Consider the following 25,979-nt stretch of genomic DNA (forward strand, 5'->3'; position numbering starts at 1 on the left):
CTCCATGCTCTAATGTTATAACAAGATTCGGCCTCTGGGGACTCAGTGTATGAATTCCAATATTATTCAAGGAATGAGGAAACTTGGGAAGCATTCAAAGTAGACAAAAGTGAACCTACTTTCTCTTGAATTTGCTAAAAAAAAAATCCTGCCTAACCTTTCAGAGATGACAACAAAATAGTGAGCAAACTTAGGTCTAATTATGATGACAATGATCAACAGGTAAGCTTCAATGGTAAACGGAATACAGCAGTTCCACAATAATTCAGAATTAATTCCTTGGTAATTATAACTTCTCCAGATAGAACAAAAGCTCCAGGAGGGATATGTTTTTGCGTTTATGTACAGAAAGTTTGAGTGGGTCATGATTAAAGTATAATAATTTATTATGACATGAAATCATACTTTCTGCCCAAGATCATTTTTTAAAAATTAAGTTTGAGATGGCATTGTCCCGATGACTAGGGGCATTAAGAATATTATTGATCTGTTTCGTGGAAGGGTAAGTGAACTTCTCATGTGGTGGGCCACAAACCAGTGAATCACAAAAGGTCTAGCTCATCACCTCATAACAGAAGAAAAATATACACAGCTTATCAAGCCAGATTTGAAAAGAGAACCTAAGAGAAAGGAAGGAACTATGCCCATCATGAGTCACAAAGCAATGAAGTTTGAGATTTGATTATTACTAGCTGTGCATATTCATTTTGACAAGTTCATACAATAAGAAGAGATTTGAATCTCTGAAATATTTCAGTACAGCCACTGAGACCGAAAAAGTTGAGTTTCAGAAAACATGATATTTCATAATGATTGCAATGTCTTTTTTCCTTTTACTGTATAATATGAATGCTGGAGCCACCATAGAAGTAGGTTACATTGTGTGCTTACAGGAGTGACCAATGTTACTTGACCCAAGAGCAAACCTGAGGAAGACCTATAAGTTTGTAAAGGAGCATTATTCCCAGAGAAGGGATATTCATTTGGAATGAACCTAAGTCGATTTTAATAGAATTTTGAGAGCTCAATTTTACCGTAAATTCATGCATTTGATGTTATCATTTAAGTAATGTTAATATAATATAGTCTATTGGCTGTGGGGACAACATGAATGGAACATCTCTAAGCAATTTGTGTCTGTCAATGGAGCAATTAGAATTAGATCATATAAGAAACAAGAAGGCCTTGCAAAAACTGTGGTGCCCTTAAGGTGCACGCTTGCATGGTACACAGCAACGGACTGCACAGTGCAGCAGTTTGGTCATGCAAGCTGAAAAGACATAGCTACTGAAAGGAGTTGTAAAAATCTTGTTTGTTTTGTTGTTATCTATGGTTCTGGATTTGTAATTAAATAATTTGTGGTTTTGCTGGCTTACTAGTTTCTTATTGGTTGTGGTAGAGTTCCTAGCTGTCTAATGCTAATTGGGTACTTGAGCAAGTCAACATGAACTTGCAAATGGTGGTTCTTTAAACAAATTAATAAAACATGATAAAGTAATAACAAGGGTCACTAGACCCAAAATGTTGACTCTGCTTTCTCTCCACAGATGCTGCCAGACCTGCTAAGTTCCTTCATCAATTTCTGGGGTTTTTTTGTGTAATAAAACATGATGGTTGATTCATGAGGCACCAGGAATCCTGGGCATGTCATATATAGTTCAAGTTGAAGTTACTCTAAAGATGAAGCTGTGAATTGTGCAGACTTTTTCCTTCCCAATAATTTGCATTATAATCCAAAGGGACCATAGATGGCTGCCTCTCTTGGACTACTTCGCCGTTTTAAGATGTATTTTGTCAATTTAGCCAATTGTATTTGCAGTGTTCCTTGTGTTACAACCAGTATATTCTACTTGTGTTTTCTGGACTTCTGTCTTTCTTAAAATTCTTTCTTCATATATGCAAGTCTTTCTGTGTATGAATATTTTTCGGTATACTAAGGAAAGCTATCCAAACAAATGTTTACAGATTTCTTCTGTGTTATTAAAGAGTTATAGCTAGAAATGGGTTCAAGCATTTTTGCTACATACAACATGACATCCTAATTTCTCAGGGCAGGCAATGTGACTGCAACAATCTTTAAGAACTTGCAATACTTCTAAGATGGAAGTTAGACATCATAAAACACTCGCCTTTTCATGGTTCTATTATACTCAAGAAATTTGTTCACTAATCATGCATTCACTCGTCAGTGTTCATTTGAGATCATCCAGTAACATTACTATGAATTAAAGAGAACCAAAGAGAATTGCACAATGAGCTGGATGGTTAAAGAGCAGGGAAGGTATCTTTAATCTCTGACAGCAATGAACAAATTAACAATCCAGTTTAACAGAGTTCTCAGAATTATTTGTAACAGCCCAAAATTTCTCCAAGAAATAAAGGGAAAAGCCACAGTACAATAGATTCTGATACATTAGCAAATACTTTCAGTCTAAGTCACAATATCCTTTGCTATTGTAATGTTAGTGCAACAAAAGGCAAGAGACATATATTGCAGTGGGAGAGGAGCAGCGTGCTTTAGACTGTTTCAGGTTAATTGTTTGCTTTTGAATGTTGACATGTTTGCAATAGAACCACTGTGCAATAAAGAACACAGGTGGAAATACAATTAGTGTTGTTTAATAATTCAATATTAACTTTTTTTGGTCCAGGCAAGTATGCAATGCGGGATCTTGTGCATCGTCTTCCAGGCGGTTCAACACTAATAATGCTTTCTGATGATACTGTTGCTGCTGTTTGTTGTGCTTTACATGAGGTTACTATTAAGAATATGGAAAATGCCAAAGCTTTAGCTGATGCTGGAGGAGTCGAGAAACTTGTAAATATTACAAGGGGGAAGGGAGAAAGGCAAGTATTCAACTGAAAAACATTGTGATAAATACTGCATTTTGTATCATCCTCTTTATCTTTCGTACATTATGTTAATGTATAGCAAATCTAAGCTACAAATTAGTTACTGTTCTGTAGCCTATGGTAAATTTTTTTGTCTCATTTTTGATGACTGTTGGCTATAGTTGTGCATTAACTTTACATTTTATAAAAAACCTGTTGGCCTAAGAGCTCTTAGTACAACTTTGCTTCAAGAAGGTGAAATGTACTTGACCATTTCTATTCACTTCTCTGGGATGATGGTACCTACGTTTAAAGTACAGATCATGCAAAGCACAAATGACCCAACAGTTAATGTAGCTAATTTAAAGTTTCTCAACTAGCAGTTATCCTCCCTCCTGGAAGGATGCTCAAACAGAAATTTTGCAAGGTGATAAAACATTTCCCTACCAATAAAAATTAACCACTCGGACATTAGTCATATTTAATAACGCCTGAGAGTTGAGGCTTTCAATGGCAAGAAATTAATGTTGCCTTCTCAAACTGAAGTTGTCTATTATCATTTTGACCCTTGCCAGTACACCCAGGGATTGAACAGACACAATAGCTATCAAGAATGCTTTGATGATTTATCATTAGGATGGGTTACCAACCTGAAACGTTAGCTCTATTTCTGTTCACACATGCTGCCCGACAAGCTGAATATTTGATACTTTTTATGTTTCCATTTTGGGTCCAGATGAGTTGTAAATGACAGCAATATATTCTCCACAATCTATTGGCAGAAATCTTGGCTGCAGTGATTGTGATCTAATGCTGTCGAACAACATGCTGGGTTAGGACCGTTATAATGTATCCAGTAACAAATGAGATGCCATTCCTTGAGTGTCTGTAAAACTTCATGAGAAAAGTACAGGAGGTGCAGTGTAGGAATGTGATAGAGTGGGATGGAGAATTAAATGTCAAATGACGAGAAGTAATGGTCACCCTTGCAAGTTAAACTGAAATAATAAGCTATACATATTAACAGGAATGGGCTGTATGGCCTTTCAATCAATCTTGTAGCAGACAAGTGCTGCATATCTTTACTGAGGTTTTATTCTGAAATGCTTGTCAGCATTGGGGGTTACCATCCAGTTTTGGAGGCTTATCTGCCCAATTTTAATTTTCATATTTGACATTTTGTTTGGTATTTTATGAAGGTATTCGCTGAAAGTAGTAAAAGCAGCAGCTCAAGTTTTAAACACATTGTGGCAATATCGTGACCTCCGCAGCATTTACAAAAAGGTAACTTGCAATAACATAAAGAAGCATTGTTTTGTTTAGAAGTCAATAATCTAATCATTATAGTTTTCCCACCTGATCATCTTGTATTTGCAGGATGGTTGGAATCAAAGCCATTTCATTACACCAATTTCTACTCTGGAACGTGACAGACACAAATTCTCTACATCCCACCCATCCTTATCAACAACTAATCAGAATATGTCACCTGTTCTTCAATCTGGTGAGTAGTTTGTGATTACTTAAATAAAATAAATGCTGTAACCTGAACTGCTACTCTGCAGATGTGAAAGTAATGCAAATATTTTCTAACTGAGGTGCCAGCCTAGTGAAGCTGCATCATAGCTACTGTCACAATTTAGATTTTACTTTGATTTGGAATCAAAAATACAATTTCTAAATTTGCAAATGATTCCAGTTTATGGAATAATGTGTAGTAATCAGTAATGAAGAAAATTGCAAGGAATTTCAGGAGAACAATAATTGAAAAATGCTGTTCAACAGATAGAATATTTAGTTGGAAAATTTAAGGAAGTCACTTGTGACTTGTCTAGTGCAAGTTTAGGTGGGATAGAGGAACAAATGAATCCCTAAGTATAAATACATAAGTCACTAAACGTTGCACTACAAGTTAGCAAGGCTGAAGAGTTTTTTTTTAAAAAACAAAGCGAACCAGATGCTAGATTTTATTTGCAGAAGGAAGTCTGAAGGTTACGCTGAATATACATCGTTTGAAAAGTCTGGAAGTTACGCTGAATGTACATCAGGTTTTGGTTTGACCACCCTTGGAGTAATAAATGTGATTTAAATCATTGCATAATAAAAAGGATGGATTTATTATTTCATGATGAGGGCATTGTTAGGAAAGCTAGCATTCATTCCCCCATGCCCAATTGCCCTTGAACTGAATGGTTTACAGGGATCATCAAGAATCAATCACATCGCTGTGGGTCAGATTCACATTTAGGCTAGACTGGGTTAGGATAGTAGATATCCTTTCTTAAAGTGCTAGGTTCTTTTTCTTGAGATTTTTACACACTTGATGCAACTGCCAACTCCTGTGAACAGTCAAAATTTATTAAACAAGTACAAGCTTTTGGAGGAATCCTTAACACAGTTCGCAAGGCTTGCGGAGCCATGTTAAGAGATCTCTCTGAACAAGGGAACAGTCCTCCTTTATACAGGATTTTACAGCACAGTCACATGCCACCAAAGACACAATGTAGTGATTTGATTATTTCCGGAAACAATGTGATTAGATCATTCCTTAACTACAGGATCTGATTTAAATTGTTTCTTAACTGCAGAGTATGGTTAGATTCTTAGCTGCAGTGTTCTTATTCTTTCCTCACTGCAGAAGACGGTTATTTAAATTGTTACTTAACTGCAGGAGATGGCTGTGTAAGTTGATTCTGAACTGCAGGAAATGGCTATCGAAGTTTTTACATTCTCTCTGCAAGTCAGAAACAACCACCCTCTTTCCCCCCCCCCCCCCCAGGACATCCAATTTCTTACAGGTCAGCAGAACAAATTAACTCTTTAACATCTCAAAAGGACACTAGTGAACCAGATGAATTTTTGTTTACAAAAATCAATGATACTTTCATGGTCAGCATTACTGAGGCTGGCTTTCAATTCCAGATTTTAATAATTGAATTTAAACTTCACCTGCAGGCACCTGAAATTTGAGCCTTTGTCCAAAGAGGAATAACTTAGGCCTCTGGAGTACAGGCTCACTTATTTACTACTAAACCACAGGCCCATTAGAGAGAGTACCTTTTAGAAGGATAGTAACCTGAAATACTTCGGTATACATATTAGGAAAGGATTGGCAGGCTGGCTATCTTTTCTTGGTTTTAAAAATCAGGCTGAGGGGTGATCTGATAGGTTAATGTAGACACGTAGGAGTAAGATGGGCCATTTGGCCCCTCAAGCCTGCTTCACCATTCAATATGATCATGGCTGATCATTGACGTCAGTTCCCTAATTCTGCCCTTCCCCATATCCCTTTAGCCGCAGAGCTACGTCTACTTCCTGCTTGAAATGACAACATTCTGTCCTCAGCCGCTTTCTGTGGTAGTGAATTCTACATGCTCACCACTGTCAGGGTGAAGATATTTCTCCTCATCTCAGTACCAAAAGTATCCTTATCTTTAAACTGATCCCTGGTTCTGGACTCCCCAGCATCAAAACACCCATCCTGCATCTAACTGGTCTTGTCCTAGAATTTTATAGGCTTCTGTGCTATTCCCCTCATTCTTCTAAACTCCAGTGAATACAATTTTAACCAAGTCAATTTCTCCTCAGATATTGGTCCTGTTATCCCAGGAATCAATTTAGTAATCCTTTGCTCCACTCCCTCTAAAGGAAGAACATCCTTCCTCTGATAATGAAACCAAAACTAACACATCATGTTCCAAGTGTGGCATCATCAATGCCCTATATAATTGCAGCAACTCTTCCATGTTCCTCTTCTCGAATCTTCCCACAACAAAGGTCAATTACCACCTTTACTGCCTGCTGCACCTGCGTGCTTACTGGTGCACGAGGACACCCGGGTCTCGTTGAACATTCCCCTCTCTCAATTTACAATGATTCAAATAATAACCGGCCTTATTATTTTTGCTATCAAAGTGGATAACTTTACATTTATCCATATTATATCTGCCGTGCATTTGCCCACTCAGCCTGTCCAAATCACATCGCAACATCTGTGCATCCTCCTCACAGCTCACCCTTGTTTGCATCATCTGCAAATTTTGATATATTACATTTAACTTCCTCAACTTAATGATTAAGATATGTTGTGACTAGTTGGGATCAGAGTACCAATTCCTGTGGTGTCTGTTAGAACTTTGAATCTCTGAGCTTCTCCACCCACTCATTTGAACTCCAGTGAAAACACTCCTAACCGAGTCAGCCTTTCCTCATACATCAGTCCTGCCATCCCCAGAATCAGCCAGGTAAACCTTCGCTGCACTCCCTCAAAAAAAATATGTTCTTCCTCAGAAAAGGAGTCCAATTCTGCACGCACTATTCCAGGGAGATGCAAAAAAATGAGAGGATGCTCGAGTGGAGAATAAAGACTAGTACGGACTGTTTGGGCTAAGTGGCCTGTTTCTATAATGTATATTCTGTGTTATTTTCTCTGACTTGCTGGTAAGAAATCCAGTCGTGCATTCTATAAACACCATCTTCATTGTGTTAACTATTTTGATTGACCTTTTGGATTAAGCTCCATTACTATTGGTATAGTACTTGTTTGATCTTGCTATTATTGTAGATGTTGTTCAACAACTTTATTTTAGCAGTGCACGTGTAGTGCAGAATTATACAGCTGTTTAGTGATTCAGCTTCAAACTTTTTCTGATAAATGCTTGCCTTAAACTGGGTCCATAAATTTCATGTGAATTGTTCAGATTATAAATGTGCTAGAATATAAAATCTGCACCTTCAGGGTCTAAACCATAGCAAAAAATGCATTTCTTGCTTGATAGTATACTAGATTATCTGTGCTAATGTTCAATTTTTTTCATTTAATTTTGTTCAGTAAATTAACTAAACTTTCAACTTGTTAAATTCTCACATTATTAATGTTAAATTGAAATGTTCAGTCAATTTTAAGCCCAAACCTTTAGGCACAAAGACCAAAGCCGCTCTTGTATTTTTCTTCCACTCTGAGGCTTGCACTGTATCTTTTATATTTTAATGCTTTCTTTACAGTGACATCAGGATCCATGATACTGAAAAAAAGAAAATTCCACTCTTGCGTTTTTCTTTGGAAATGTTATTTCATGCAGAACTACATTTTTCTCAGCCCCAATTCTTTATGCTGATTCCCACAATTTTAATTTGCACAATTTTAAGTACAAGTATGTGCTAATGAGGTTCTCAGGAAAATGCCAAGCAAGCTTTCACCAATATCAATGTCAAAACAGAATCAAGTTTCAAAATAAGTCAAATTGAGGCAATTACCTAAAATGCCTGTAATATTAATGACATAAATGTTATAAACTAAATATTAAAAACAATAAGCAAGTCTAATTGCATTTATATAGCACTTTTAATACAGTACATTTCAGAACATAGGAACAGGAGGCCATTCAGCCCTTCAAGCCAGTTCTGCCATTCAATGAGATCATGGCTGATCTGTGGCCTAACTCCATGTATCTGATTTTGGCTATATCCCTTACTACCTTTGCTTAACAAAAATTCATCTACCTCAGATTTAAAGTTAACAACTGATGAAGCATCTACTGCTGTTAGTGGAAGAGAGTCCCAAACTTCTACTATCCATTGTCTGTAGAAGTGCTTCTTAACAACTCTATCTTGAACAGGGAGAAAGTGAGGATTGCAGATGCTAGAGATCAGAGTCGAGAGTGTGGTGTTGGAAAAGCACAGCAGGTCAGGCAGCATCCGAGAACCAGGAGAACCGACGTTTTGACCAAAAGCCCTTCAGGAAGCCCTTCCGTTCCTGATGAAAGGCTTTTGCCCAAAACATCGATTCTCCTGCTCTTTGAATTCTGCCTGACCTGCTGTGCTTTTCCGGCACCACACTCTCGACTCATTTCTCATGAACAGTATGGCTCTAATTCTCAGATTTTATCCTCTAGTCCTAGAATCCCTAACCACTGGACATAGATTATCTTTATTTACCTGGTCTTTTCCTATTAAGATCTTGAAGACTTTGATCAGATTATCCTTTAACCTTCTAAATTCCAGAGAAAATAGGTCTAACTTGTGTAGTATCTCCTCAAAACTCCTGAAGACCAAGTTTTGTTGTAAAACCTACAGTGTAGTCCCTCGAAGAATCATATATCTTTATTTAATCAATATTTAATCTATTAATATCCCTTTGTAATTTTGTTTTCATTTACACTCCCTACAATGCTGCCTAACTTGTGTCACAGCATACTTGGATATATGACTTTCTTATGAATTATCCAAGTCATGAATGAATAATATGAATTCCTAACCTGCTTCAGAGGAGTGTTTTTGAAGAAAATGTGACAGTAAGCCATGACACTTAAAGATATGCGGTCCACACATTATTTGAAGACACAGAGGAGAGAGAAGTGAGTTTTTTTAAGGAGGCAATCCCAACACTTAAGGCCTTGGCAGCAGAAGGCACACCTGTCAATAATGTTATCACATGGGATTAAACATCTCCCTTCCCCCCCCCCCCCCCCCCCCAGCTAATTTAAACCAGCAATGCAGAAGAGATTTACCCCGTGCAGTAATCTGTTAAAATTCGAGAGGCCAAGAAGTATTTAAAGTAAAAATTAACAACTTTATTTCTAAAAGCCTAACCAAGAATAATTAACAACTATTTACAACTCCTTCCTCTGACCTATCGTTTATTTTCCCTTCTATAATACTAGTCCAATAAAACCCCGATTTAAGATTTACAGAAAAATTCAAATTTCAAAACCAGTCAACTGTAGAATCTTCTCTTGGTATCTTCCTCTGTTGATTTGCTCTTCAGGTTGGTGTTAATCTTTTTTCCTGTGCAAACCCCTTCACCAAATAGGTACCTCTCAGAGAGTTCTTACTAGCAGCCTACATCTGTTGGTCTTTTGGCAGTTCTCCCCTAACTGTTCAATTTTGTTTCAGTTTTATACCCCAAAGCATCTGATTGTGTCATTGGCTTTTAAGATTGTCAATATGCTAAATTTAAACTTGATTGGAGCTTGGTATTTTGGGGGTATAATTTAAATTGATTGGCCGAATTTGAATTTGTTTTGTTGTCTCTAGGCAACCCAGCTAACCGAGCTGTTCAACCAAATGTTACATTGTTACCTTATTCAGAACTCTTGGTGCTGTGTCAGGTAGTTTTGCTGGTTTAACTCTCTTAAAGGTACAGTATCTCTTACACCTGCATAACAACAGTAACATAGCGGTTAAAATCAAGATTGCTCAAGAGACCAGAACTACATGACCATGTATCTGGAGGAGATTACAGATATGGGAAAGGCAACATCATGGAACAATTTGAAAACAAAGATGAGAATTTTAAAAGTAACATGTTGCTTAACTAGGAGCTGCTGTAGATCTGCAAGTGTAGAAGTGACGGATGAACAGAGCTTCATAAATTTGGGCACAGGCAGCAGAGTTTTAGATTGCCTCAGGCTTAGATTTAATGTGGAAGGGAGGGCACCTGCCGTTTTGAATTAAGCTTTGTTGGAGTAATGTAGAGGCCAAAAGCAAAGGTTAAATTGGGATGGTCCTGTGGATAGTGTTAAAGATGGGGCTAAATTTCAAGTCTTGTGGGTCTTCCTTGGAACTGGAAGTTTTAAATGTTTTTCTTCACATATAAGAAGCCCAATGCATGGAAAACGTAGCAGGAAAGAAACTTCTGTAATTTAGTTTTGAGGACTAGCAATAGTTAAGTGACAGATGTGATAATTGTGTAGGATGAAAGAGAATAATAAACAGTAAATTAAAAAATATCAATGACATGGATGATGTGTAAATCTTTACAGTAGGTCAGCAGAGGGAAAGGAAAGTATGGACAATATGTCAAGAAGATTTTAGTGGACAGGATAGTGTTAGAAATAAAAGACAGATGAAATCCCTGCTACACAACATTGTGCTGGACAAGTGTGGAACCCCATTCTGGTTGATGCTGTTTGAGAGAAATGAGTACTATGGTTGGGCATGGTTATTAAGGTCAAAAGGTGATAAATTATCTGGTTGGAAAATAAGGTGCTCTTTCTTGAGTTTCTATATTTAGTAGAATATAGGAGAATGGAATAGATATTCTGAGTGGATCTCTCAGCCAGCCAGAATGAAAATGTGCAATGCCATCTGCAATTAACATGCCTGATGTAAAGGAGACCAGTAAAAGAGCACAGTAGGTTAAGTTTTTTTTAAAAAGTACCATTTAAAACTCCCGCCCGGTGGGTGTCTTTGACTCTCAGCATGGTCATGTATGAAGTGAAAGGGCTGGTGTTTCATCTGCTGTGCATATACTAGGAGATAACAGAAGTAGCAAATGGTGTTGTAAGAAGTAGATATTGATATTGGGCTAATTGTGAAGTGGGCCAGGTGATCATGGAGAGCGCAGTCCTGCAGATTGCTGGGAAGGGAAGAAAGAGTATATTTGGTAAGCGGGATTGTGACAAAGGTGGTGAGCAATTTTCTTTTGAAATGTAATATCAATGAGGCAGAAGAACTTAGGAGAATGATTGAGAAATGTGCAAATAGAATAGACACGGCAATGTGCTCTACCATTGAGAGAAATCTTTGAGAGGCAAAAAAATGTTTTTAAAAGTGGCATTGTCTGAGTAGGTGAGACGAGGAACTAAGAGGAGAGGTTGAGGTCGTTATGGATTGACAAGTGTTTTTGTGATGGGAGAGGTTGTGCAGGGTTCAATGTTAGGTCCTTCGCATTTTGCGGCATATATCAATGATATACACTTAAATTTAGAAGAAGTAATCAGAGGAAGATGGGTGGAACTTATCTGTGGAGTGGTCAGGTAGATAGAAAGTGGAGCATGGAAAAATGTCCAGAGACTTGTGAGATGATGCATTTAAAGATGACAAACAAGGCAAGGGAAACACAGTAAATAGTGTGAAGTTGGCTGTCCCTATAAATAGAGAAGCCGAGGAAGGGACGGAGTCAGTGATGGACCTTGCAAAAGTAAAAAATGGATGGAAACTAGATATAAAATAATGAAATTCTAAGCTCAAGATTAGAACAGAATACAATGCTGACTGATTTCAACTACTGGGAAGGTTATCTTCCATTGGTCCTTGCTACGTGGCTTTTATAGGGTATGCAGCACTTCTTTACTGTAGCCCAATTTGAGGTCTCATTGCAACATCTTTTATTTGGAGGAAGTTTATGAATTAAAAACCATGTTGAAATGAGAGAACACATTCAGTCATAAGAAAGAAGACAGTGATGATGGATGGAAATTCATTGGATCTATATTCGTCGAGGAGAAAGTGAGGACTGCAGATGCTGGAGACCAGAGTCGAGAGTGTGGTGCTGGAAAAGCACAGTAGGTCAGGCATCTTCGGAGGAGCAGGAGAATCGACGTTTCAGGCATAAGCCCTTCATCAGAAAGCGTTTATGCCCAAAACGTCGACTGTCCTGCTTCTTGGATGCTGCCTGACCTGCTGTGCTTTTCCAGCACCACACTGTGGATTCACAATTCATAGAGCAGAGTACCACATGTCCAATTTCTAGTGGACGGGGTAATGGGGAAAAAAATGATTGAATACCCATAGTGAAATAGATACAATTAGGACCAAGAAACTGGAAATGATATAGATGATGGAGACCCTCCACTTTTAATAGAGACCTTTTCTCCGCATTTCTTTTCACTGCCACTGTTCACCTGTAAGACTTTCTGGTTGTGACAAAGAGTGAAAAGATAAGAAAACTTAGTCGAACATCCTCTCCCCAGAATTTACCAGAGTTGAGTATTTCTGGAATTTTTATTTTATTTTTTTGGTTTACAGCTTCTGCAGTGTCCTGCCACTCGATGTTTTTGGATTGCCACATTTCTGTCTGTAGAATTTTGGTGTGAGCTATTTTGATGCCACATTTTCCATAAATAAATTGTTGGATGTAAATTGTTTGAGCTCTTTTGAGTTGTGAAAGGTGCTACATAAAGGGCAAGAGTTTTTGAAGTTTGGTTTCTAATTTGCTGTAAATATAAATCTTGTTCACAGTGGCGAGCACAACCTCTTCACCAGCACTCTTGGGAATTAAGGATCAACGTTCCAACTACGAAAAGGCAAAGACGCCTATGCAATATTACAACAGCCCAGGAGACAATATGACACAGACAAATTTAACTATAGGTAAGGAATGGAGCAATGACAGTTTTGTTTTTAAAGTCTGGCAGTTTTTTGGAGTAGAAATTAGAGTTCAACAAATCGTTATTCATATTATTTGAAAAAGTGCATTATGTGATGTTTCAAATGTCATAAAATGCAATACAGTTAATGTATTTCACATGGTTTGTGGCACTCAAAGGTGCCTCATTGTATTTACAATATCTGTTACATGAGGGACTGCCCATCAATGTACTTTATAGGATGGCCTTAATTTGGAGTTTAGGAGCCTGCATGGAATCTTTGCTGCAATTTCTCCAGCCTTTAGCACATTCCTTACCATGTAGTCCTGGACCTTGAAATGCAGCTGTCCACATAGTCTGTGACCCACATAACAGTCACCATGTCAACTTCATGTGTAGTGTTTTAGCATTGGTGCAAAGTCATGTGGGTTTTGCTTCACATTAGACGTGGATATTGTGGTATTGAAGAATCAAATGGATACTTACAACAAGCTATTACATACAAACATTACAATCACAAGCACATGAGTGCTTGCAATAACATTAAACTGTTAGAATATAAGAGTAGATGCTTATAGTAGCACATCAAGCTTCAAGTGATCTGGGGTTAGATGAAGTTTGTGATCTTACGTCATAATCTATTATCCAGGGATGATGTCATGAACATGTCCCTTAAAGATATACAAACTGTGAAACGTGACAAGTAAAACAACTTCACACTGATGCTCCATTAGAATGTATGATGTGTACCTTCTATTTGTTTTACTAAACAGATTCTTTATTAAACTATCTTAAAAATACTCAGTACTTTGAAGTAAATTTTATTTACCTCCATTTTCATGAGGCATTCGTGGCACAAAGAATTTGAACCTGAGTGGTAGTGTTTAACCATTTTAGAATGCTTACTTTTGTTGACAGGATATTACAGGAAATCTTTTATAATATTTTGTCACATGTATTTAATCTTATTTAACTTTGCCAACATTTTGTATTCAGTCTTGTTCACTCTTCTTTGCACTTTTCAATGTTAATGCATAACACAGCTGGACTTCCTGTCCTAATAAAGGTTAATATTATTACTCCTCAGTCATCACTAGGTTTACCATTGCCAATCTAAAATTATAAATTCTTAATTTAAATTCAGAGTGGCAATGCATATTTTTTTATTTTCTAATACTTAGTTTCCCATAGTTTAATTTTCTTTCTAACATACAACCTTTTGGCTTACATACCCTGACTTTTGGCTACTAATTGTAAACACAACTAATACATTCCTCTTCCATATTAATCGAAATGTATTGTTATGTAGGTTCCAGTAAGCCGTCACCTATTTACATAGGTTCCTATTCTTCACCAGCAAGAGAGGAATCAAGACGACTTCATGTAAGTGTTGCAGTCCTCGAAGGAAAATAAGTAGAACATTTTTATACCTGAGCATTCCACCATTTTGAAGCAGTATAATACAAAGTACGAGACAGAAAATCAAAAGTACTACCTGTAATTTAGATTCAACAATAAAAAAGACACACGTGCATTTCTCTCTAGCAGTTGAGTCTATTATGAATTGAGTTTATGCAGGACCTATCTATTTTGCAGTAAATATTTTGACCAACAGATAAATTAATGTTAAAAATTTCATTAAACGTTAATATTGTGCAAACAAATTTGCAGGTTAGGATCACAAGTAAATTTACTGGAAAGCATTAGATGAGTACTCAGTATTGTATCTGAGCTTTCTGTGTTATCCAGGAATTTGTGACAAGTCATTGAATGCAATCTTCATTTTCTAGCTAAGCGCATTAGGTTTAACTTGTTTTCCTCACAGGTTTGATGGTTGAGAAGAATTATGAATTCCAGTTTTGCCACTTATTTTTAATCATTTGATAATACAGAACTTGAATACTGTTGAAAAATGACTAGATTCTTTTCAAAGCTTTTCATCTTGTACTCATCAAGGCAACTTGCAATAATTACCCAAGAAAAAGGGAAAAAAAACATTATACTGGATAAGAAGATAATGCTGATTGGTTGGCAAGTGGACCTTCTTAGTAAAGGTGTTGCCATGGAAAATGCACCTGTTAGTGATGACTGACAGTTGACTGCAGGTCTTGCTTAAATTTTAAACAAGGCATGTTGACTCTGGCATTGCCAGAGAAAGAATCAAGTGTGTGGCTGTCCCCTGGTTTATTGAGTTGAAACAGGAGCAATATATGTACATATTTTTCCTGTCTGCAAAGAAATGGAACCTGTATATTAATATATGTAGCTCACAGAATGGACAAGTGCACCATACTGCATGGCTGACTAAACAAGTTATTAGCATAATTCTTTGCACATTCAAGATTATTTATGCAGAATCCTATCTAAATTGGATACTGGGTTTTCCAAGCCTGGCCTGCTACTTAGATCCCAAATAGAGTCATAGAGATATACAGCACGAAAACAGACCCTTTAGTCCATACTTGTCGATTGTATCAAATAGCATGTTCCATTTGCTGTTCACATCAAGCAAGGTACTAAATACAACCAACTAACACACATTTGCATGTTAATGAAACATACTGAATAAACTTCATATATCTTGAATGGGGACACATCTGCTCTGCTTTTAATTCATTTGTTTAAATATTTTTCTTCTTTTGCTGATATTAAGTATGTAATAGCATTATACCACTGATGTTTGTGCATCTGTTAATTTTTCCTTATTAACTTAACCTTGTTACAGCATCCACAGATGTACTATGGCCAAGAAGAATCAATCAGGAGAAATTATGACGCATATAGATTGTATATGCAGTCTCCACACTGTTATGATGATCCCTATTTTGATGACCAAATTCATTATCAAACTGCCACTGATTATACATCACAACATGGACTGAAAACATCAACTAACTACGTGGACTTATACTCTGCTACACGGCCGCCTTACAGAGCAGACCAATACCCAGGATCCCCAGATTCCTGGGTTTAACACTTGGAAGGAAAAATAAAAGAACAATATATTATTGCTCTGATTGTTTCTGATTATAAGTGATCATCGATGTAAGAGATTTCTAGTGGAGACAATGTGAATGTAACTTTCAGGAAGGAATTCAGGATGTGATTTTTAACATTGAAATCATGGAAGTAAGTGCAAAGGAAGATTGATGGGAGAGTCTATAACTCTGTATAGATGTTAGATTTCTTATGTGTAACTCTTGTAATTTGGTGGAGGTGTAGGCCATGTGATGAAAGGTTTGTGGTGGAAGAAAATAATTGGAGGAAGTATGGGCCAAATAAAATATGAAACTTTTGTGAATAGTCTCACTCTGTTGGTTTGTACAGACATTTTGAATATATACCCTTCTTGTTTAACTGAAATAATGAGCCTTCAAATTATGTATTCCATTTCCCCTTGTAAATTTGCTTTCTTTGGTGTAAATATGGAAATGCCATATGAACAAGGGTTGCTGTTATTTCAGAAAGCAGTATCCTATATCGAAATTAAATTTAAAAATCTAAGTGATATACAAAAGATGAATTATTCTAAATGAAAATAAGTCACATTTTGTTTTAAAGGAGTTTTGGAATTTCAAAGAACATGCATTTCTCAGTGAACTGAATACTTATTTTTCCATTCCCATTCTGTGGCTACTTTCACTGCCATTTGCAATATGCATTTATAAATAAATGTGATCATTTCATTCACTGAAGTTTTGTGCTCAAGTTTCTGCTTATTGGAAAAATTCAAGGTAGAATTGGTGTATCTGGTATCTACATGGGCATATTTACTAATTTGGTACTTCCAGATTGGAAAAGCTCATCTTAAAATCCATCCAGCCTTTTATTTTTATGACTATAAAGTGTTTTCCATGGTATATGTTGATACATGTAGTGAAGATGTTGAGTTCTTTCTCTCCTATCACTGCTGTTTAAGAGTTAGCACTCATTGTTCTTGTACTTTTCACCCATCATTGGTAATTAATAAATTGCAACTATGACTCTGATTCTAATTCATTAATTTTCCAAATCTTTTTTTTAAAAATGTCATCAAACAAACCCATCAACAGAGCAAAATCCAAATTATTTTTACGTCGAGGGCCATTCTTAAATATTTCTCTTCGAGCTACCTTTTGAATTTTTTTTGAGGGCTATTTTTCATTCTCACGAACTCCTTCATTAGGCAAGGCACAGTCATGTATTTGTGTTGTATGGAGTATTTGAGTTCAGAAGCTGATTTTAAAAAAATATCTTATGTTCCTCAATAATTATTCCTTATTCCCAATTCCTCCACCTCCATTGCATCTATTCCCAGGATGACCAATTCCACCTAGAAAGTCCCAGGTGGCCTTCTTCCACGATCGCACCTTCTCTTCCCACGTGGTTGACGATGCCCTCCGATGCACCTCCTCCACTTCACACACCACCGCCCTTGAACACCACCCCTCCCAACGCAACAAGGTCAGAACCCCCCGGTCCTCACCTTCCGACCCACCAACCTCCGCATACATCGCATCATCCTCCGCCATTTCGCCAACCCAAAAGGACCCCACCACCAGAGATCTACTTCGGTCTGCACTCCTATCAGCGTTCCAAAAAAATCATTCCCTCCACAACTCCCTCACCAGGTCCACACCACCCCCCACCCCACTCCTGGCACCTTTCCCTGCCATTACAAAACCTGCACCCACACCACTCCCCTCCCCTCCATTCAAAGCCCCAAGAGATCCTTCCACATCGTCAGAAATTCACCTGTACCTCTACCAATGCATCTACTGCATCAGTTGCACCCAGTGTGGTCTCCTCTGTATTGGGGAGACATGACGCCGCCTTGCGGATCATTTCAGAGAACATCTCTGGGACACCTGCACCCACCAACCCCACCACCTTGTGGCTGAACACTTCAACTCCCTGCCCTCCCCCACGCAGTCAAGAACATGCAGATCCTGGGCCGCCTCCCCCTCCAAAACATTACCAAATGATGGCTGGAGGAGGAACGCCTCTTATTCCGCCTTGGGACCCTGCAACCACATGAGATAAATGTGGATTTCAACAGCTTCCTCATTTCCTCTCTCTCTTTCCTCCCACCCCCCCACATTATTCCAGTCCCAAGCCTCCAACTCACACCGCCCTCCTGACTTGTCCATCACTTCCCTCTCTGACCTATCACCTTCTCCTTCACCATCATCCATCTATTGCTTTCCCAGCTACCTCCACCAACCCCACCCCCTCCCACTTAACTCTCAGCCCCGCTCCACAAGCCTCATTCATGATGAAGGGCTTCTGCCTGAAACGTTGATTCTCCTGCTCCTCAGATGCTGCCTGACCTGCTGTGCTTTTCCAGCAACACACACTCCACATTAGGAAAGCACAACTTTCCTAGACACCACAGTTGGTTCAAGACAACAGGCATAAGTTAGCAAATATTTTTCTTTCTATTACGAACACATTTTCCGTTCCATTAAAAAAAACAGATTAATTTGCAAGCAATTCATTCTGTGACTTCAGTGTTTCCAGCTAGCAAAGTATACCTTAGCTAAGCTCTTTTAACAGGTCCTCCTTGGCAACTTCCCTTCTGTTTCACCTTTGCAGTTATGTGTCTTCCAATGTACCCTTTGCAGTCTCTTGCTTCTCCTTCACCCACCCATCCAGTCCTCTCCTCCTTTTGTTGCTATCGACCCCTCATCTCGGTCTGCACACTCTTGTTCAATTCTCTCTCCCCACCCCATCACCACCAACAACAATCTATCTGGCTGCTTCCCTCCTGCTGGCGCTGCATGACAAACCACAACTACATCCCCATGGCTAAATCCCAGCCCCCAGCAGGGTTTTGACTGGCAGCTGTGCATAGCCTCACCAGCCTTATTCAATGTTGCTACTTACCTTCTTGTTGCTGCTCTAACCACAGAGTATTTCTCCTCTACATTTGCTGCAGAGAAAAAAACAGCCTTTGATTGCGAGAGCAGCAGCTTTTAAAATTACTCAAATCCACACATGGAGGTGATCTGTTTCTGATTGGCTACATGATTCATTTTTCCTGGGCAAATGAACCACTGTCGGGTGGATTTTGCTTGCCACCACCATGTATTTCCAGCATTGTGATAGAAGGGCCTTGAATTCTGTATCATGAATCAGTCCAGCTTTTCCATCACTTTTTGGAAATCTACTGTAGTACTTTTATTTGTAGCTTATAACTTCAAAGTGCCCACATTAACAACCTTCAATGCCAAAGGAATCCTTGCATGCTGCTTCATGTCAAGATCACCATGATGCTGCTACAGAGATGATCAGTGACAATTAATATACTTGTCAGTTTTTTCAAAGATTTTAGCAAGTCAATGCATCCTTGCATTGGCAGTTTTGAATTACAGTGACACAGATTTGTCTTTCAGCAATTTCTTAATCAGTTCCCAGTGATTTTCATGCAATGTTATCTCGAGCTGATTTTAAAATATGGAGATAATATTGACAGTCTTTGTATGTCTGTAAAGCAAACAAAAGCATTTTCGATATATTTAAACTAGTAAAACTTTTGCAAGGTGACACATCAACCTGATATTTGAATAGGATTGTTAGAACATGGGAATTTGAAAAAAATAGGTCATGTCACCATTCCTACTTCAGCAAGAGCACAGAATGTACTTAAGGTGGTACTGGTGAGGGCTAGTGGCACTAGCCTTCAGATCTGCTTCAATCTGTCCAGACAAGGTTTACATGAATACAACCAGTGCAGACTCAGTGACCGCTTCACAGAACATTTCTACTACATCCATAGGAATGACCCCAACCTTCCAGTTGCTTACCATTTTTAATAAACTATCTTGTTTTCGTGCTTGCCTTTCTGTCCTGTTCCAGTGAAGCACAAAGCAAGCTCGAGGAATGACACTCATTTTCTGTTTAGGCAGTTTACAGCCTCTGTGATTCAACATTGAATTCCATAACTTCAGAAACGAGCAACCTGATGTCTGTTCTCCATTTTCCTTATATGCTCTCCTACCCTCTCAGCTTTGTCTTTTTTGTATCATTCTTCTCCTTTGTGAAGAGAGTTCAATGGGGGCAGGTGGGCTGCTTTGCTTTGGATGATTGAGCTTTGCGTGTTTTTGGAGCTGCACCCATCCAGGCAAATAGAAAATATTCTGTTACACTGAACTTAGGTCTTTGTAGACTATATTGTAGGTGGTGACTAGATTTTGGGGAATTGGGAGGTGAATTACTCATTACAGAATTCCCAACCTCTCACCTGCTCTTGTAACTAGTTTATATATAGCTAATGCTGTTTAAGTTTCTCGTCATTAGTAACACTCAATGTTGATGGTGTTGTGTTCAGCCATGGTAATCCTGTTGAATGTCAAGGGACATTGATTAGATCCTCATGTTTGAGATGGTCATTGCCTTGTTTGGCGCAAACACTAATTTCCATTTATCAGCCAACTTTGAAATGTCCAAGATGCTCAAAATTGACTTCAAAATAGTGTCTTATGATAAATTCACAAGAACTTTTGTAGCTGCCATCATAATTTTCAAATGTACTAGATATTAATTCTTTTTAAAGAATCAGATTAATTTTTTGATATTTCTTTGTTTTGTATTCAGCCATTGTTTCGTTAAAATTTAAACAACAGCTATGTTATTTTATCATTGTTTATTGATTTGGCCCAGTATATCTGATATTTGGGATTTACAAATTTTCAACTACTTTGAAATGTATTCATGTCATGGTAAATTATGCTTCATGTGCTGAATCTTCCATAGTAAGATACAAACACCAATTACAGCTGAGGTGTAGAAAACACAAATAGTAAGAATCTTTCAAGCACTTCTGCAGTTCCATTTATTTTGACAAAAGTGGCTAGGCTTTCTGTAATAACTGTGACCCATGAAAAGATGAAAGCTACAAGCAGGAACTTAAATTCTATTTCTTTTCCCCTAATGTGAATGGACACAGAAATTAAACAAAGTGAATAAATGGTATCTGATTCACTGATGCCTGTTTTATTGCCCTGCCACCATTACACATTCAACCCAAAAGTAACTCTCACCTTAATCACAACAATAGTTAGAGCAAAACATTTGGCATTAAGCCAAAATTAATCCAGGCAATTATGTAATTGTAACTTCAAAACCAATTTTCCTCACTGGAGGAAAGTATAACTGATTTCTGTTGAATTGTCATGTTATTTAATATTCACAATCCCCATATCCAGCAGCTGATCTTTTACAAAACATTAATGTTATTTGCAGAACCTAATAACTTTCTCAATGCTATCACACTATTTGGATCGTGTTTTGAATTCTAAAGGATACCAGAATCACATTCTGTAATTAACTGCAGGCATGCAATAATTCTAATTTCTCTATAAATTGTTGCATTTAATGAGTAAAATGCCTTCAGGATAAATTCCAGTATTCCCTCTAAGGGATAAATCAAAGCACTACCTTAATAAACCACATCACAACATGGTTCAAGTGCCATGAACTGACTATTAAGATATTTTCATGTCTTGTTTAATACTTTTATGTCATCATATCCTAGGTTATTTCAGAATGCTGAGCAGAATGAGTTAAAACAGCCTACTAAAAACTTCAATTGGTACATTTTTGTGATAATGCTGATGGTTCAATTTCATTGGTCTGTGATATAATGCAATAGTGTTCTGATGAGGACGGTTACTTATGCTTTGAAAAATCATAAGATATAGGAGCAGAATTAATCCATTTGGCCCCTCAGGTCTGTCATTTGATCATGGCTGATATGTTTCTCAACCCCATTCTCCTGTTTACTCTCATAAGCCTTGATCCCCTTAATAATTGATATTGTTTTATTGAATTTGTATAGTATTGGTTTACAGGTACAAAAGTGCAAGGATCTTAAAGTTCCATGGTACTTCCCATGGAACATTAATGCTGTCGAACATTATCTCCAATGGAAAATTTCCTTACTTCGAGTCATTTGTATTTAAATAATGTAACTCTTGTGTACTGAAAAAAGTGAGGACTGCAGATGCTGGAGGTCAGAATTGAAAAGTGTGGCCCTGGAAAAGCACAGCAAGTCAGGCAGCATCTGAAGAGCAGGAGAGTCGATATTTTCAGCACAGGCCCTTCATCAAGAAATCCTGATGAAGGGCTTATGCCTGAAACGTCAACAGTCCTGCTCCTCAGATGCTACCTGATCTATTGTGCTGTTCTAGTCCCCTACTTTTTTTTAAGTTCTGTGCAGACTAAGTTACCTGATAGTTAGGAGCTGGTTAGTGATGGCTTCAGAAGGCTGGGCAACATAAGGAAATTCTGAGTTTACTGTCATATGGTTACTTCATGTCTGATAAGCTATTTTTAAAACACACCTATAGCCAGGGTACTACAAAGTGACACAGAATTTCAAGATTCACCTTAAGATGAGGTGCAGCGGGGGATCTAAGATGGCGGCGATCTGAGAAGATCACACTGCAGAACTTCGCATCGCAGCAGGAGCAGGACGGTCCTTTAACCCACCCAACCCAGGTCATCAGGATTTCTTGGGGCATTGGAAAGATTGTGGAGCCCCAAGAAACATTTTAAAATTGACTTACCTGTATTTTCAGCTGTCCAGAAATGCCTAAAAAGGGAGGAGGAGCATCTGAGGCCGGGCCTGCAGCTCAGCCTGCAGCAGCCTCAGAGCTGATTTACTCTCCAGGACCTGGTGAACCAGCTCTCGAAATCTCGTGAGATGTTGGGGAAACAGATTGAAGAGAAGCTGGCTCCAGTCTCTCTCGTGCTGCAGAAGCACGAGCAGCAGCTGGGAGACCTGGAGAAGAGGACGGATGAGGCGGAGCACAGGGTCACAGTGGTGGAAGCTGATGCCAGTTCATTCAAGGATGAGATCCAAGTCCTGAAGACGCAGGTTCGTAATTTGCGTGACCAAGTGGATGATCTTGAAAACGGGCAGGAGAAAACACATTCGGATCATCGGTCTGCCCGAGGGTAAGGAAGGTGAGCGGCCTGTGGAATTGTGGAAGATTGGCTTCCGAAATTCCTTGACTTGGAGACTGGCATGAGAGGATTGAAGATAGAGAGGGCTCACCTGGTCGCAGCACGGAGGTCGGGTCTGGGTCAACGCCCTTGTCCTTTCCTGGTGCGGTTCCATCCTTACCAGGATAAGGAGAGAGTCATGGAGGCTTCCAGACTCCAGGGGAAGGATCCAAAGGCCCTAATTTACGAGGGGTCTAAGATCATGTTTTTCCAGTACTTTTCAGCGGCGGTGATCCAGAAACGAAAATCGTATGATGGTGTCAAGAGAAGATTGAAGGAGCTTGGGATTCAGTACTCCCTGAGATATCCGGCAGTGCTTCGGATCACCTTAGATGGATCCATGCATCTCTTTGACACATCGGAGAAGGCAAGAGACTTTGTGGACAAACTAACCCAAGTTAAACAATTGTATATATAAATATCGTTGCTTGGGTATGCGTTTATCATTCTGTAAAAGAAATGGAGGAAATCCAGTTGGAGCTTTGTTTTTCCCTTTTTTTTACCTCAATGGGTAATAATTTGGTTCAAACTATGTCTGGCAGTGGTTAAGATGTACATTTTAAATTTCTAAGTTCGGACATACCAAAGGATGGATGGGGTATTTATTCCCCCTTTTTTTTAAAAGAATTTTTTTTTATTCATATTGATATTCTATGGGGTGTTTATTCTTTTTAGCTTGTGCTTGCGATGTGGCTCGAGCAGGGAGAAGTGAAGGTGGTTGAGATGGTTAGATGCCTATTTATGGGCAGTTCGGGACGGGTAGTTGCCCCCTCCAGGCAGGGGATGAGTTCCCCTACTCGGCGCTATTGGCGTTTTACATGTTGGTTTGTTTTCTGGTTTTTTTATTTTTAATAATTTTGTATGTTTGTTAAATGTAGTGGTTTTAGTTTATGTAGGTTTTATATTTGGTGAATCATGTGACACTAAGGCTCAGCAATTTGTGGTTCGGGTTCCTCCTCTCTGGAATTTAAATGTAATTGCAGAAGATTATGGCTAATGATTTGATTAAATGGTGTACCTGGAATATCAAGGGAAGTCACTCACCAATTAAGAGGAAGAAGATACTCTTGAGTCTTAGAAAGGAGAAGGTGCATATTGCTTTGTTACAGGAGACACATTTGGATGACAAGGAGCATTTGAAATTACAGCAGAATGGCTTTGACCATGTTTATTTTTCATCATTTAATACCAGAAGTAGGGGAGTGGCTATATTGGTTAGGAAAAATCTCTCATTTAAATTTTTGGAATGTGTTAAAGACACATACGGGAGGTTTGTAATTCTTAAAGCCTTGATAAATGGGGAAGAATATGGCATTTTAAATGTTTATTGTCCCCCAGCCCATCTTCTTAAATTCTTGGTAGATGCTTTTTCTAAACTGATAAGTCTCAAGTCTCGGTACATCATTATAGGGGAGATTTTAACTGCCTCATGGATGCCACAGTAGACAGGTTGCCTAAAGGTCCCTCGATACCTTCTGCACAAACTAAACAGCTATTGGGTTTGTGTGGGGAATTAGGATTGGTGGACGTCTGGAGGTGTCTCCACCCTACAGATAGGGATTTCACGTTTTCCTCCAATTCGCACAGATGCACACATGAGGATTGATTTTTTTCTGACCCTGCGGTAACCCTGGATCTGGTGGCATCCTGTACAATTGGTAATATTGCCATCTCTGATCATGCTCCAGTGTACCTCATGGTTAAAATTAAGGATGTTACAGTGGATTCAAGGTACTGGTGAATGGACCCCTTTATTCTCATGGACAGCAAGTTTGTGGCGTATTTCTCTAGGGAATTTCGGGCATTCCTAGACATCAACATAGGCTCGGTTGATAGCTCATCTGTTCTCTGGGAAACTGCCAAAGCTTATGCCAGGGGGTTAGTTATTTCATATTCCACCAGTAGGAAGCGGCAGAAGGGTGAGCAGCAACGTCTCCTTGAAGCACAGTTGAAGGCAGCCGAGAAGGCCTATTTTGACAGACCCTCGTTGGTCAAACTACAGAGGATTATGGCACTGCGGTCTGCACTAAATTCCGTGCTCGTGCAGACGGCAAAGAAGGAGCTGGCTTTTGCAAAGCAAAGGTTATACGAGCATGGTGACAAGCCAGGCAAATACTTAGCATACCTTGCCAGAAAGAGAAGTGCCCCACAAACCATTACAGCGATTAGGGAAGGGTCTGGGAACCTAACATGTGATTCTAAAAAGATTAATGTGGCGTTCCAGAGATTATATCAGTCTGAGAATTGTGAGGAGGGGCAGGCCAAAATGGAATCATTTTTTAGAGATCTGAAGCTCCCAGGTGTGACTCCCGAACAACAGTCCTTTCTCAATGCCCCATTATCAGAGCAAGAAGTGCAGGAAGCTGTGAGGCAGCTTCAGAGTGGAAAAGCGCCCGGTCCTGATGGACTCCCCAGTGAATTCTGTAAGGAATTTATAAGTATACTATCAGGCCCGATGCTGAATATGTTTAATGATTCATACAATCATATTTGTCTCCCACCATCTCTGAGAGAGGCCAATATTTCACTTATCCTTAAAAAAGGGAAGGATCCGGAAAAATGTGCTTCATACAGGCCCATCTCGCTCTTAAATTTGGACTTTAAGATCCTTTCTAAGGCTCTTGCGTTAAGGCTGGAGACTGTGTTACCTATTATCAAAGAGGATCAGACGGGCTTCATAAAGGGTCACAGATCCTCCAATAATGTTAGGAGGCTGCTTAACGTAATTCAAGCATGCCAACAGCAGTCAATATGGGGACTGGTGATTTCTTTAGATGCAGAGGAGGCATTTGACCGAGTTGAATGGCCGTACCTTTTCTATACTCTAGACCGGTTTGGTCTCGGCGAAGTTTTCGTTAGATGGGTAAAGGTTCTCTACAGTGTATCTCTCACTGCGGTCATTACCAACGGGGTACAATCAAGCAATTTTAATATTTCTAGGGGCATCTGGCAGGGCTGTCCCCTTTCACCATTACTTTTTACGTTGGTGATTTTCAATAAACAAACACTCAGGAGACTGAACGGTTGGTTCAGCTCCTTTATCTGGCACTGTAAACGGCCCCTCATTAA

At 38.8% G+C, this 25,979-nt stretch overlaps 1 protein-coding gene across 3 annotated transcripts in view; it reads left to right on the plus strand.

The window, feature by feature from the left end:
* pkp4 (plakophilin 4) overlaps positions 1-16,618 on the plus strand; it is a 236,229-nt gene extending 219,611 nt beyond the window's left edge. For all 3 annotated transcript variants that reach the window (XM_043693802.1, XM_043693805.1, XM_043693804.1), the window contains exons 17-22: positions 2,652-2,847; positions 4,032-4,116; positions 4,210-4,336; positions 12,796-12,927; positions 14,233-14,306; positions 15,649-16,618. In XM_043693802.1, the coding sequence (XP_043549737.1) occupies positions 2,652-2,847; positions 4,032-4,116; positions 4,210-4,336; positions 12,796-12,927; positions 14,233-14,306; positions 15,649-15,897 (863 nt within the window). In that variant the 3' untranslated portion in view covers positions 15,898-16,618. The remainder of the gene's footprint in view (positions 1-2,651; positions 2,848-4,031; positions 4,117-4,209; positions 4,337-12,795; positions 12,928-14,232; positions 14,307-15,648) is intronic.
* Positions 16,619-25,979: the final 9,361 nt, after the last annotated feature.

Source organism: Chiloscyllium plagiosum, chromosome 7 (assembly GCF_004010195.1).
Source record: "Chiloscyllium plagiosum isolate BGI_BamShark_2017 chromosome 7, ASM401019v2, whole genome shotgun sequence".
NCBI lineage: Eukaryota > Metazoa > Chordata > Chondrichthyes > Orectolobiformes > Hemiscylliidae > Chiloscyllium > Chiloscyllium plagiosum.